The sequence below is a fragment of the Aotus nancymaae genome, unplaced genomic scaffold (assembly GCF_030222135.1).
Source record: "Aotus nancymaae isolate 86718 unplaced genomic scaffold, 86718_ANA_hifiasm-v0.15.2.pri h1tg000015l_1, whole genome shotgun sequence".
Lineage (NCBI taxonomy): Eukaryota > Metazoa > Chordata > Mammalia > Primates > Aotidae > Aotus > Aotus nancymaae.
The window spans coordinates 12,138,083-12,150,344 of record NW_026988427.1 but is presented as its reverse complement, the minus strand read 5'-3'; the positions used below and the strand labels follow the sequence as shown (position 1 = coordinate 12,150,344).

The window sequence follows — 12,262 nt, the reverse complement described above, 5'->3', positions numbered from 1 at the left end:
ATAAGAGAAAAAATAGGACAGAAAGCCCCGCAGAGGCAGGGAGAAGGGCTCCCTCCCCTGGCCCACTGGTGCCTGGCCCCATACACCAGGAATGGGGGCAGAGGCGGAGCCTGGGCGCGGGTCTTCGAGGGTTCCCCAGTCAGCTGCGCCCGAGCCAGGCACACCCCCAGTGATGGGAACACAGACAGTTCAGTCCCCGTTTGGATGGTCTGAGCCGTCCGTCTTTCTTAAGGGGTTAGGGTTAGGGTTACCTAGTCCAGGGCTTCCCAAGCACGCCTGAGTCCCGGCCGCTGTCAGCCCTTGGGGCTTTGGAGGTCTGCTCTGCACCATCCGGCCATGGCCTCCTGCCCCACCGTCCCCAGGACTGACCGCCCTACAGCCTGCCGCGCACACTCTGGTGCCCACTGAGGCTGGGCTCCACCCCGGGGATGCCTGGATGCCTGGCTGCTGCTTATCCATGTATTTCTACGATTTTAGTTGCAACTTTTACAGTGATGTATCTGCCACCACCCCACGCCGTGACTGCAGGAACCCCTCCAGCCTAGACTCGATTCTCTGCGTTGCAGACTAGCCTCTCAGTTCAGGACCGACTGAAGGAGACGGTCACGGGGTCGCGCAGGGAGGGGTCAAAAACGCCCGTTAATGCCGAGAGCATGCCCTGCCTTGCCCTGCTCGCAGCAGCATCTCCGGGATTCCTCACAGTCGTAAAAGGAGCCTGTGGGGGCAGACTGTTTCCTCTCCATTTTTAAGGTCTCACTGAGTGGCCGGGCATGGTGGCTCCTGCCTGTAATCTCAGCACTTTGGGAGGCCAAGGTGGGAGGATCACGTGAACCCAGGAGTTCCACCTGAGCCTGGGCAACACAGCAAGACTCCATCTCTACGAAAACTGAAAAACAGCCAGGTGTGGTGGCGTGCACCTGTGACCCCAGCGACTCAGGAGGCTGAGGCAGGAGGATGACCCAGGGGGTCGAAGCTGCAGTGAGCTCCAATCTCACCACTGCACTCCAGCGCGGGTGACAGAGTGAGACCCCGTCTCAAAAAGAAAAGACTGAGTTGATGATCAGTCCAAGCAGGTGAATTAAGTTACTTCTAGGCACCACGCTGGCTGACATTTGCAATCCCCGGGTCCTCAGCCGGCCAGGGACCGTGGTCACCAGAGCGCCCTGAGCTCTGTGCTGGAAGGCTGCTATCGACCTCCTTTGGTGTCAGGGCTGAAATCCCTTCTCACACCTCCCTGGAGCCAGCCCTTTGACCGAGTGCCCTGGAACCTTCCCCGGCCACTCCTGGTTTCTAGACCTTGGTTGCCATTTCCAGGGCAGTGCAAGTTTCTCCCCTGAAATCCTGAGACTTCCTCAGCTGCCAGAGGCCCCGGCAGCTCCATCTCCCTGCTCGGACAGATGAGTTCTGGCATCTCCCAGAGCAGCCGGGCCCAGCATTGCCGGTTGCCCCTGAACGCAGCCCCCGGGACCCCCAATGCTACCACTCCGGCCGCGCTGCCCCTCGGCCCGATTTCTTCCGGAAGCCTCTGGGAGCGCTTGGCTTTCCGTAAAGCAGCAGGGGCACAGAAGCCAACCTTCCTCTCCTGAGAACAAAATCTGTTCAGATTCATTTGTTCCACTTTGCTTTGCTTGCGTCTCCTGACCACGGATGCCAGGTGGCCTCAGAGGCCCTGCCGGAGCCCAGGGCACATCAGAGGGCTGAGCCCAATGCAGACACCCCCACCCCACACACACACTGGCCTCCCATGGCCTGAATGATCCTCCCCTGGGATCAGTCAGAAAAGGGAAAAACCCATCAGCCAGTGAGAGAGCCAGGAGCAAGGTGAGGGGATGAGAGGGGCCAGGGCCAGTGCTCAGGGAAGGTGGGCTCTGGGAGGGGGAAGCAGGAGGGTGAGCCCCGGGCCTTCCCCTGCCCCGTGTAGGGTGGAGCGCAGGTCCAGAGAGGGCAGTCAGGACGCCGGCACTGCACAGCCGTGTAAGGGCCACGCCGCAGTCATGCCCACACCTTCTGTTCTGTTTGTTTGTTTGAGACGGAGTTTCGCTCTTGTTTCCCAGGCTGGAGTGCAATGGCGCAATCTCAGCTCACCGCAACCTCCGCCTCCTGGGTTCAGGCAATTCTCCTGCCCCAGCCTCCAGAGTAGCTGGGATTACAGGCGCGCACCACTTCCAGCTAATTTTTTGTATTTTTAGTAGAGACGGGGTTTCACCATGTTGTCCAGGCTGGTCTGGAACTCCTGACCTCGGGTGATCCACCCGCCTCGGCCTCCCAAAGTGCTGGGATTACAGGTGTGAGCCACCGCCCCCAGCCAGAGCCCACATCTTCTAAGCACCAAATGCTCACGGAACACACTCGCCTGCTTCTCACGTAAATTACTGTCGGCACCTTGCAAACATCCGAGAGGTGCACAGGCCGTCCAGGCGCAGCTCTGCGTTTCTGGAGGTGAGCGCCCCCAGGACCAGGCCCGGGTCCCCCGCAGCTCCGGAAGCCCCTCAGCCCGACACAGCATGAACAGACGGGTTTTGCCATCATTCACTTGGCCTTTTTTCCTGCCACGGTCCCCTGGGCTTGGCAGGACGGTCATCAGGACTCTCTCCAACGCTGTGTCCAGCTTAAATGCACGTTTGCACATTGAAAGAGATGAGTTTCCAGCTGTGGACCTGCTTCAGGCAGCCAGAGCCGCCAGGCCCGAAATAAAACCGTCTGCCAGGCCCGAAGCTGTCCAGCGTGGCAGATGGCAGACGTCCACCTCGCAAAGTCTCCTCTTGTCGGATCAGCCCCGACGGTCAGAGAAAGGAATGGCCAGAGACACTCCAGCCTGAGGTGAAGGGGCCGTCTTGGTCCTCGCCAGGAGCCACACGCTTGCCAGGCCGCCCTCTCCGGGAGGCCAGCTGTGATGCCATTTTCTGGTGACTGGAGGAGGCAGCGTCTCTCCTGGGTTTGTCTGGGACCCTGGCTTTCTCCTTGCTGCCCGTGTCTGCTGCTGTTACTAAAATGGAGAAGGGCTCGCGCCGTTTCCTCCTGGAAAACCCGCCCCTCCGAGCGCAGGCAGTCCTCGTTACCTTCACAGCTGCCTTCACGCGGCTGCCTTGTGTGACACCCAGCCTGTGCTGCAGGCTCTACTGGGACCCCTGCTTCCCGGGCGAGGAGGGCTGAGCACAGAGTGAGGAGGCAGAGGTCACACAGCTCAGAGCCCTCCTAACCCCTCCCGGGAGGCCGCTTTAAAACCGGATTTGGATCTGCAGAGGAAAGGCTGTGGCCCGAGAAATGCCTTTCTCTTTTGACACGATACCATCTGAAACCGGCTTAGGCAAGGACCGGCGGCTGCTACAGCAGACGAATTTTAAGCCTCCAGCCAGTGAGCACTTGATGAAGATTCTCCTCCCGAAATGGAGCTCTTGCTCCCGTGAGGGCGGCTGTGTCCGACCGTGGGCTGCTGGCAGTGGGGTGAGGAGATGTGGGAAGGAGGGGAGAGACAGGTGATGGGGGTACTGGGGCCAGGCCAGCCGGGACCTGCCGGGTGCGTGCGGTGTGGTGGGGGCAGTGGGCCCGGCATCCACCCCACTGCCTCTCTGGACCTCAGCTTGTTCATCTAAGAAAGGGCAGCCCAGACCGGCCACCCTCCTGTTCGCTCCGCTGGGAAGTGCCCTCCCAAGCCTGCCTTGTGCTCCCACGGGGAGCCCTGCAGCCTGGAGGCTTCAAGAATGCCGGAGAGACTTTGGAATCACTCAGCCTGGCTGCGTGGATCGAGGAGGGGCCCTTTTGGCTGAGATGTCAACCGTGTGTGTGAACAGCAGAAACGCTGGGACTGCGGGGGCTGTGAGTGAGGTTCGGGGCTCTGCCCCAAGAAAACCACATCCTCGCCGGTTCTACAGCCCCCGGCTTTCCAGAGTTTCCCCACAAACAAATGAAGCGTGAAGACCTGGATTTAATCAGCAAATAAACGCAGGAAGAGCACCTTCGGCCGGTCCTCCAGCATCAGAGCAGTCTTGCATTTTAAAAATTATTATTATTTTTATTAGGGTATAATTCATGTACCACAAAATTTACCATTTAAAAGCGTTCAGTGGTTTTTAGTATATTCACAGCGATGTGCAACCCTCACCACTATCCAAATCCAGAAGGTCTTCCTCACCCCAGAAAGGGACCCTTGTAGCCCCCGGCCACCCGCGTCCTGCCCCATCTCTCTGGATTTGCCTGTTCCCGGCATTTCGTATCCAGAGGGCCGTGCGATGTGTGGCGGCCTCTGTCTGGCCTCCTTCGCGGGCACAGAGTCCTCAGGTTCCTTCAAGCTGCAGCCTGAGTCCGGACTTCACCATTTCATTTCCTTTCCTTTCGTTCACCCGGCCCGTCCCTCCTCTGCTGATGGACGTCTGGGTCAGTCTCTCTTTTGTGGCTGTGGTGAGCGGCGCTGCTGTGAGCATTCGTGTCTGAGTTTTGGTGTGGAAATGCTTTTCCTTCTCTTAGGGTTTCACCCCAGAGGGGAGCTGCAGGGCCGTGTGAGGACAGTGTGTGGAATCCGTCGGGGGCCGCAGGCTGTTTCCACAGCCCTGTGCTGTTATGCTCCCACCGGCAGTGCAGAGGCAGCAGTTCCCCGCCCCCCAGCAGCTGCCGTTCTCTGCCCTTTTGAAGGAAGCCGTCCCAGCAGGCGTGAGGCGGGTTTGAAGCGTGTGTGGCTTTGATGCACCTCCCTGGTGACTGACGGTGGCGCCCGTCTTCCTCGTGCTGGTCGGCTGCTGGTGTCACCTTTGGAGGATCACCTGCTCGGGCCCTCTGCCCACTTAGCAGTTGGGTTTCCGTCTTTCTGTGGTTGAGTTAGGAGAGTCCTTCCTACACTCTAAATGCTGGATCCTTAGTAGATGTGTGGTTTGCGAACATTTTCTCCCACTCTGTGGATTGTAGATCCACCTTCTTTACACGACGCGTGCATTTTTTTTAGCAACTAAATAACAGCCGTAGAGTTTCCGTAGACACCAGCCCTGATTTTCCAGAGTTCGGGCCCGGCTCTGCCTCCGGGGGGCCGCGCGGGTCTTTGGGTTCACTTTTCTGTACCGTGGGGCAGAGGCGTTTGCTGGGATTGATAAGGGAACTCCGGTGAATCCTGCCCATGAGAAGCAGCAGGCAGAGCCCGGCCCAGCCGCGGGGGCCCCGAGACCACACGCTTCGTGGCCCGGGTAACCGGCAGCCTCTCCCTCCGCAGCCAACAACATCTGCTTCTACGGCGAGTGCTCCTACTACTGCTCCACGGAGCACGCGCTGTGCGGGAAGCCGGACCAGATCGAGGGCTCGCTGGCGGCCTTCCTGCCCGACCTGTCGCTGGCCAAGAGGAAGACCTGGCGGAACCCCTGGCGGCGCTCCTACCACAAACGCAAGAAGGCCGAGTAAGTGCCGGCCGGGGGACCGGCTCCTGGCCGCCCGCGTGGGGCGGTCAACGGCCACAGGGGTGGCAGAGATGGGCGTAGAGCCCGCTGTGCGACGCTGGCACGTATGAAGCGTCTGCTTCCTGACGAGCTGGTGGGTAAGGGCTTCCTTACTCCGCGAATTCCATGCCCTTCCCTGGCCCGTGCCAGCCTGCCCGGCAGGTCCTTCAAATCGTGAGCTCTCAGTGTTTGAGCTCTGCTTCCACTCCTGCCGGAGAAACGGCCCCTGTTCTTTCAGCTCTATGTCGTCCTCATGAGTGTGGGGTCCGGGTCCTGTTTCCTCACAGAGACCCTCCAAAAACACGAGGCCCAGGGCTGAAGGCAGCTCCAGATGTGGCCAACCCGGGACGGGGTGGAGGGACCCCATCCCCTCCCACACCCACGCTCCCACTGATGCAGCCTCAGAGCCGCAGCCAAGCCGGGTCTATCTGCAGATGCCACAGTCCCCACTGCAGGGTTTCTCCTCTGCTCCTCATGGCGCATGCCGGGCTCCCCAGAATCCGGCCTGGGCACCCCTGTCTATGCGGCAGAGCCCGGCCGTCTCACGCTGGCTCCCCACAGGTGGGAGGTGGACCCCGACTACTGCGAGGAGGTGAAGCAGACACCGCCCTACGACAGCAGCCACCGTGTCCTGGACGTCATGGACATGACTATTTTCGACTTCCTCATGGGTACGTCCCGCAGGGCACGGGGTCCCAGTGTCGCCCGCCGTGTGTGGAGCGGATTGTGCTCTTCCGGGTACGATCTGTGCCCTGGCCCAGCTGCCGTCCCACGGCCTGGGGAGGGGCCGGAGTTGCCGCCTTTGCTTAGAGGTCTTGCTGGAAGGAGGAGACGCTGCTCTGCAGAGCACCGAGGACTCTGAGCTGTGCGGCCCGGCTTCCCACGAGCTGTGACACTTTCTGCTTCTCTCTGCAGGAAACATGGACCGTCACCACTACGAGACTTTTGAGAAGTTTGGGAATGAAACGTTCATCATCCACTTAGACAACGGAAGAGGGTGAGCCTGTCCTGGCACCTGCAGACCCAGAGAAGGGCCGGCTGCCTCCTGGCCCAAGCTACCTGGAGCCCAGCCAAGACCCCGGGGCAAGGGGAGGGGAGCCCTCCGGTGGAGGAATGGGAATGTCACAAAGGCCCATCTCAGGGCCGGATGCAGGGGGCAGCCCCAGGCCCCAATCAGGAGGGAGGGCCACCCCAGGAGTGGGGCCTCTGAGGCACAGGATCACTGCAAAACAAGTCCTAGCAGACCTGGCGCTACCTGGGAAACTGAGGCCCAGAGAGGCTGCTGGTAGGAAGAGCAGGACCAAGCAGAATAGACGGGCCTCTGTCCGCACGCAGGACCTGGAACCACTGCTGGCCTATGACGGGGTGGTGCCGGGAGACCCCGGTGACCGGGGAGGGTGACCCCTGATAAACAAAGCACGGAGGCGAGTAATTTGGGCAGGAGGACGTCCGTTCCCAGGCTCGGAGCCCTCGAGAGATGTGCTTTGGGCACCTGTGCTTGGCTGTAAGGATGTCTCCATGTCTAAGCTGTGGGCTGATGCTCCCGAGAGCCGTCTCAACTCAGCTGCCCAGGACCCTTCCCCAGGCCAGAGGCCAGGACCCCACATACAGGGCTGGGACAAGCGGGGGTGGACCCACTGCCTGGCTCCCAGCCCAGCAGCCTGTTGTGAGGAACGTGGTACAGGTGCCCTTGACAATTCTGCTTTTCTTCTGGAAGGTTTGGGAAGTACTCACACGACGAGCTGTCCATCCTGGTGCCGCTACAGCAATGCTGCAGGTACAGCCCCGGCGGGGCCAGCTCCAGCCTCCTCCCCACTAAGAGCACCTGCCCCCACCGTGCAGGACACAGAGGAGGCCACAGCCTTCCCCACCCTGCCCCAGCCGGCACCACGGGCAGGGAAAAGCCCCACACCCTCACTCTGCTGCCCGGAGGCGCAGGCTCACCTGCCCACAGCCCCAGGCTGGTCCAGCTCGAGCCCTCTCAGGCCCCTGCTCTGCATCCATCCTGCCAGCCCAGTTACAAAGAGAATTTGAGGCCAGGCCAGACACCGGCTGGGACGCAGAGGCCCTGCTCCCCCGTGCGGCCGCCTGTTGCAGCGTTGAGTCCCCCTTTGCCTCCTTTCATGCTGGACTCGGCCCATCCCCCTTCTGCGGAATTCAGCGCCCCCCTTTCCTGCCTCTCATGGGTGGGGACGCTGGCCCGCAGGGCGGGCACCTCTCACTTCTCTAAGGAGGCATCGCAGCGCCCGTGTTGGGCAGATGTGCCGAGCTGGGGTGTCTCCCGGGTGAGCGGGCGTCCTCCTCACTCCCCCATCCTCTCGCCAGGCCCCTCTGGGAAATACACTGGCCGCCACATCCTGCACAGCCACCCTCACCCCTCACGCAGATAAGAGGCTGCACCAGAGCCCACATCCACAGCCCAGCGCCTGACGAGACGTCCGGTCACAGGGCCTCTCTCGCGGTCTCTCTCATCTCTCTGTCTCTGTGCCTGTCTCTGCCTGTCCATCTCTCTGTTTCTCTCTCTCTGTCTCTGTCTCTGTCTCTCTCCCCCTCTTTCTCTCTCTGTGTCTCTCTGTGTCTGTCTCCGTCTTTCTCTCTCCCTCTCCATCCCCCTCTTTCTCTGTCTCTCCCCAGCTCTCTCGGTCTCTCTCGCTTTCTCTCGCTTTCCAGTGGCCTGGCATCTCCCCTCTCCCGTGCCAGGCCTGACGCCCCTCTCCTCCCCAGGATCCGGAAGTCCACCTACCTGCGTCTGCAGCTCCTGGCCAAGGAGGAGTACAAGCTGAGCCTGCTGATGGCCGAGTCTCTGCAGGGGGACCAGGTGGCCCCCGTGCTGTACCAGCCACACCTGGAGGCCCTGGACCGGAGGCTCCGCGTCGTGCTGCAGGCCGTCCGGGACTGCGTGGAGCGGGACGGGCCGCGCAGCGTGGTGGAGGACGACCTGGACGCTGAGCACAGAGCCGCCCCCGCGAGGTAGTGCCCGCCTGCCCGCCGCTGCGCCGCCCGGGACGGAGCCAGAGGGGCCGGGCCTCCCGGCAAGGCACGCACCCATCGTGAATTCAGTGAATTCAGAGGCAGGACGGGGTCGTCCAGAGCCGGGAACTGCAGCCGCCCGAGGCCAGGCTCCGCGGGTGTAATAGGACACGTTTTTAGTTTTTGACGGGAGAAGGTTGGGAGGGAAGCACTGTCTGTGCCACCGACAGAGGCAGCTGGCGCCGGGGGCGTTCCGTCCTTTCTGCAGGGAAAGGAGCCTTTATTTACTATTTTGTATTTATACATGATGAATAAGTGTATCCACAGAGACGTGTGCACAGACGCAGGTCGCCCACCAAACCAAACGCGAGGACCGTCCTCCCCGGTTCCGAGGGCCCCCAAGGCCACATTCACTGCTGGTGCTCTCACACTCGGGACCTGTTTCAACTTAAAACTCTTTCTCCTTCCTGGGGCCTGGCTCCTGGAGGGCCAGAGGGTCTCGTCTGAGGATGGGAGGAGGCTCTTGCTGGATGTCCGGCCCGTGTGCTGGTGGACGGATGCCCACGTGGCTTTGGAGGACCCATCTCGGACCTCGCCACGGGCAGTTGGTGCCAGTGCGTCCTCCAGGGCTGCCTGTGCGCAGCTGTGGGTTCACCTTGGCAGAGTTTTGTGGAATAAAGGTACAGCAGATGTGTGTCGGCCTCACAAGGCAGGTCCCTCACACCCCCTCTCCAAAAAGCCAGTCCTGGAACCAGGCGTGGCCGAGACCTGGCATTTGAGGTGCCCCGGGTGGCCTGGAGCCGAGGCCTGCTGGGGCCAGAGGGGGCTGCCTGCCAAGCCCTGGCGCAGACAGGCCAGGTGAGGCCCTGCCTCCGAGGCAGGGGGGTCAGTCTGGGGCCGCTCTCCAAGGACGGGACAGCAATCCGAAGCCACAGCAGCTCTGCGGGCAGCCCCCGTGGGTATCCCTGGCACGGTGCAGCCCCAGTGTTCCAGCAGGACTGGGCGGCCACAGCTGGGCACAGTGGGGCTGCTGTGATGGAGGGTTGACCTGAGAGGTGCCAGCCCCTCCCACTGCTGGCCTCAGGCCCAGAAACCTGCCCCTCAGACCCCCTGGGGAGACTCCCAGCTCCTTCCAAGCCTCAGCAAGACCCAGCCCTGGAGGGAGGGAGGAGAGCTTGTGGGCCAAGGGCTCGCCAGACCCAACACTGAGCGTCATGGAGCCGAGAGTGTGGGAGTCACAGCTCCCAGGGGTGGGCCCCCTGCTCCTGAGCCGTTTCCCCAAGGTCACTCGTCACCCCGCTGCCACTGTTTTCTGTGCTCCACGCCCACCAAGCCATCAAGGTCAATCATTACACGTCTCTAAAGCAAAACTGCAAGGTCGGTTTTATTTTTCTGGTTTTACAAATGGGGAAACTGAGGCTTAGAGAGGGAAAGTGTCCCACCCTCTAAGTCAGTTTAGGTCCCTGGAACAGTCAGTCCAGTGCTTGAAACCTCATGAGCTGGGAAGGGGTGCAGAGGAGGACCCACCTGGGAGGGGTCCCCCGGGGAGGGTAGAGCAGGCCCCCCGTTTGGCCAGACTCGTGGAGGGCTGCAGACCACGGGGACTCCTCAAAGGAAACAGGGGCGATGTGAGGGACCCACCGCGGGCTCCCCGCCTCCCTGCCTCAACGCAGGGCCTGGCCTTCCCCCGGGACTTGGCCTCCCTTCCCCAGTGGGCCCACACCTCGCCTGGCCCTGACTGCTTCTTCTCCCTGCCTTGAGGACCCCCAGAAGCTGAGAGGAGTGAGGCAGGGGCTGCAGAGATGGGGCCGGGCTCCCGAGTCAGCGTACCCCCTGCTGGCACCTGCCCAGGGTCACACGCCCCAGGAACCCCAAGAAATCAGCGTGAGGCCAGTCACGGTGGGCCTGTCTCTAAGGCCCTGCATCCAGTCACTCTCTCGTTCCGCAGAGCCCCGAGCACCCGTTCGTGCTGTGCCAGGCTGGGTGCCGTGGGGGCCGAGGGACTCAGCTCTGTCCTCATCACTGCAGGGCGAGACGCGCCGGCAGGTCACACACAGGGCCCTGCACACAGCGGAAGGCAGGAGGGCAGAGGACGAGCTCGGGTGGGCGGACTCTCTGTCATCCACTGCCTGGAGCCGGCCCCGTCGGGTCAGTGTTTGGAGACTGAACCACAAGAGGTGATGAAGTCACATGAGGGTTAGGGCGGCCCCATCCAGTCTGGTGAGGGCCCTCATGGGAAGAGGAGACCGGGACACACAGAGGATAGGACGGCATCCACGAGCCGCAAAGAGGCCCGAAGGATCCGGCCCTGCCGTGCTGTGACCTCGGACTCCGGCCTCCAGGACCGTCTGTGGTTGAAGCCGCCCCGTCCGTGGTGCTGTCACGGCGTCCAGGAGGGGCTTCAAGGAGCCTGAAGGGGAGACGGTGATGCCAGGAGCAGGGCTGGGTGTGCAGGTGGAGAAACGCAGTGCCCGTGCCCATCCTGCTGTGTGGGGCTGGCCCAGCAGTGCCAATGTCGGGACCCACGGCCGTGACAGAATTAAGTTAGTGTTTAAACAGACATGCCCTGGAGGCTGGACTGAGGGGAGTGCTCCGCACAGGAGCAGCTGTCACCGTCATCTGGCCACCACCACCTGGCTAGTGACGGTGAGGGAGGGTAGGTGAGCAGATTCTGGGGCCCAGTGCTGACCAGCAGGGACACGTGGCAGAGAAGTGGAAGTGAGGAAATGGACAAAGAGTGTTGACCTGAGTTGAAGGACATGAACTTTCAGACAAAATGATCCCAGGGTCGGGTGCGGTGGCTCCTGTAATCCCAGCACCGTGGGAGGCCGAGGCAGGAGGATTACTTGAGCCCAGGAGTTCGAGACCAGCCTGGGCAACACAGTAAGACCCCATCTCTACAAAAAATATATAAATTAGCCAGACACAGTGACATAACTGTAGTCCCAGCTGCTCCAGAGGGTAAAGCAGGAGAACCCCTTGAGCCAGGAGGTCGAGGCTGCCATGAGCTATGACTGCACCACCGCATTCCAGCTTGGGTGATCGAATGACTGTATCTCCAAACAAAAAGAAAAAACTAATAATTCCAAATAAATAAATCGTCCCAGTTTCTAGCAGAATGAAAGCAAGGTCAACAGAAAGGCCAGGATGGCCTGAAGGAGCCTCAGTGCTCAGAGCTGGGAGGTTCCGGGGCCACCGGCAGGCGAGGAGAAGGTGGTTTTGTCTCCAGAACTGAAGCACCTCTGCCTCCCCCACGGCAAGGCTGGGGCTGCGGGGCGGCGCCGTCCCTCCCCGCAGAAGCACCGGGGTAAGGGGATGAAGTCACGTTTCCCACACGGAATCTAGACACGGCTCGTGGCCCACACGCCTGAAACCAGAACATGGGTCAGGGAGATGGAAGAACCGGGCACGGTGGGGCAGCAGAGGCCCCAGGGTGCTGACGAGAGGACCCCTGAGGGGGACATGGAGACAGGAGCGGCGTGAGGACGCTGCAGAGAGCGGCGGGCACCCGCCCAGAAGAACAAGCCGGGGAAGAGGCGAGGTTCCTGGAACGACTGGGAGGCCATGGCTCAGCCATGAGGGCCGCCACAGACGCTTCATAACAGGAACACCCAGCGTTACTTTTCCGTAAAGAAGAAAAAGGCAATGTCGCCGTAGCGGGGAAGGGAGTGTTCGGGGTGGGGGGGATGCTGAGCTGTGACGTAAGCCTGTTATTTGGAAACAGCGGTAAATACAGAAACAAAACACACCCAGCAGAACAAAGCAGCTGATTTTCTGCCGGCCTTTGCTATGGGCAGGAGGGGCCGGGCCCGCTGCGTTTCATGAGTGCGATGCCATCTCAGACTTTTTAAACACTATTCACTGGTTTGATACAG

At 61.3% G+C, this 12,262-nt stretch overlaps 1 protein-coding gene across 1 annotated transcript in view; it reads left to right on the top strand.

Annotated features, from left to right (window-relative positions):
- The window catches only part of FAM20C (FAM20C golgi associated secretory pathway kinase), a 60,574-nt gene extending 52,183 nt beyond the window's left edge, over window positions 1-8,391 (top strand). The window contains exons 6-10 of the mRNA XM_021669274.2: window positions 5,198-5,378; window positions 5,979-6,088; window positions 6,333-6,414; window positions 7,135-7,194; window positions 8,142-8,391. Of these exons, the coding sequence (XP_021524949.2) occupies window positions 5,198-5,378; window positions 5,979-6,088; window positions 6,333-6,414; window positions 7,135-7,194; window positions 8,142-8,391 (683 nt within the window). The remainder of the gene's footprint in view (window positions 1-5,197; window positions 5,379-5,978; window positions 6,089-6,332; window positions 6,415-7,134; window positions 7,195-8,141) is intronic.
- Window positions 8,392-12,262: the final 3,871 nt, after the last annotated feature.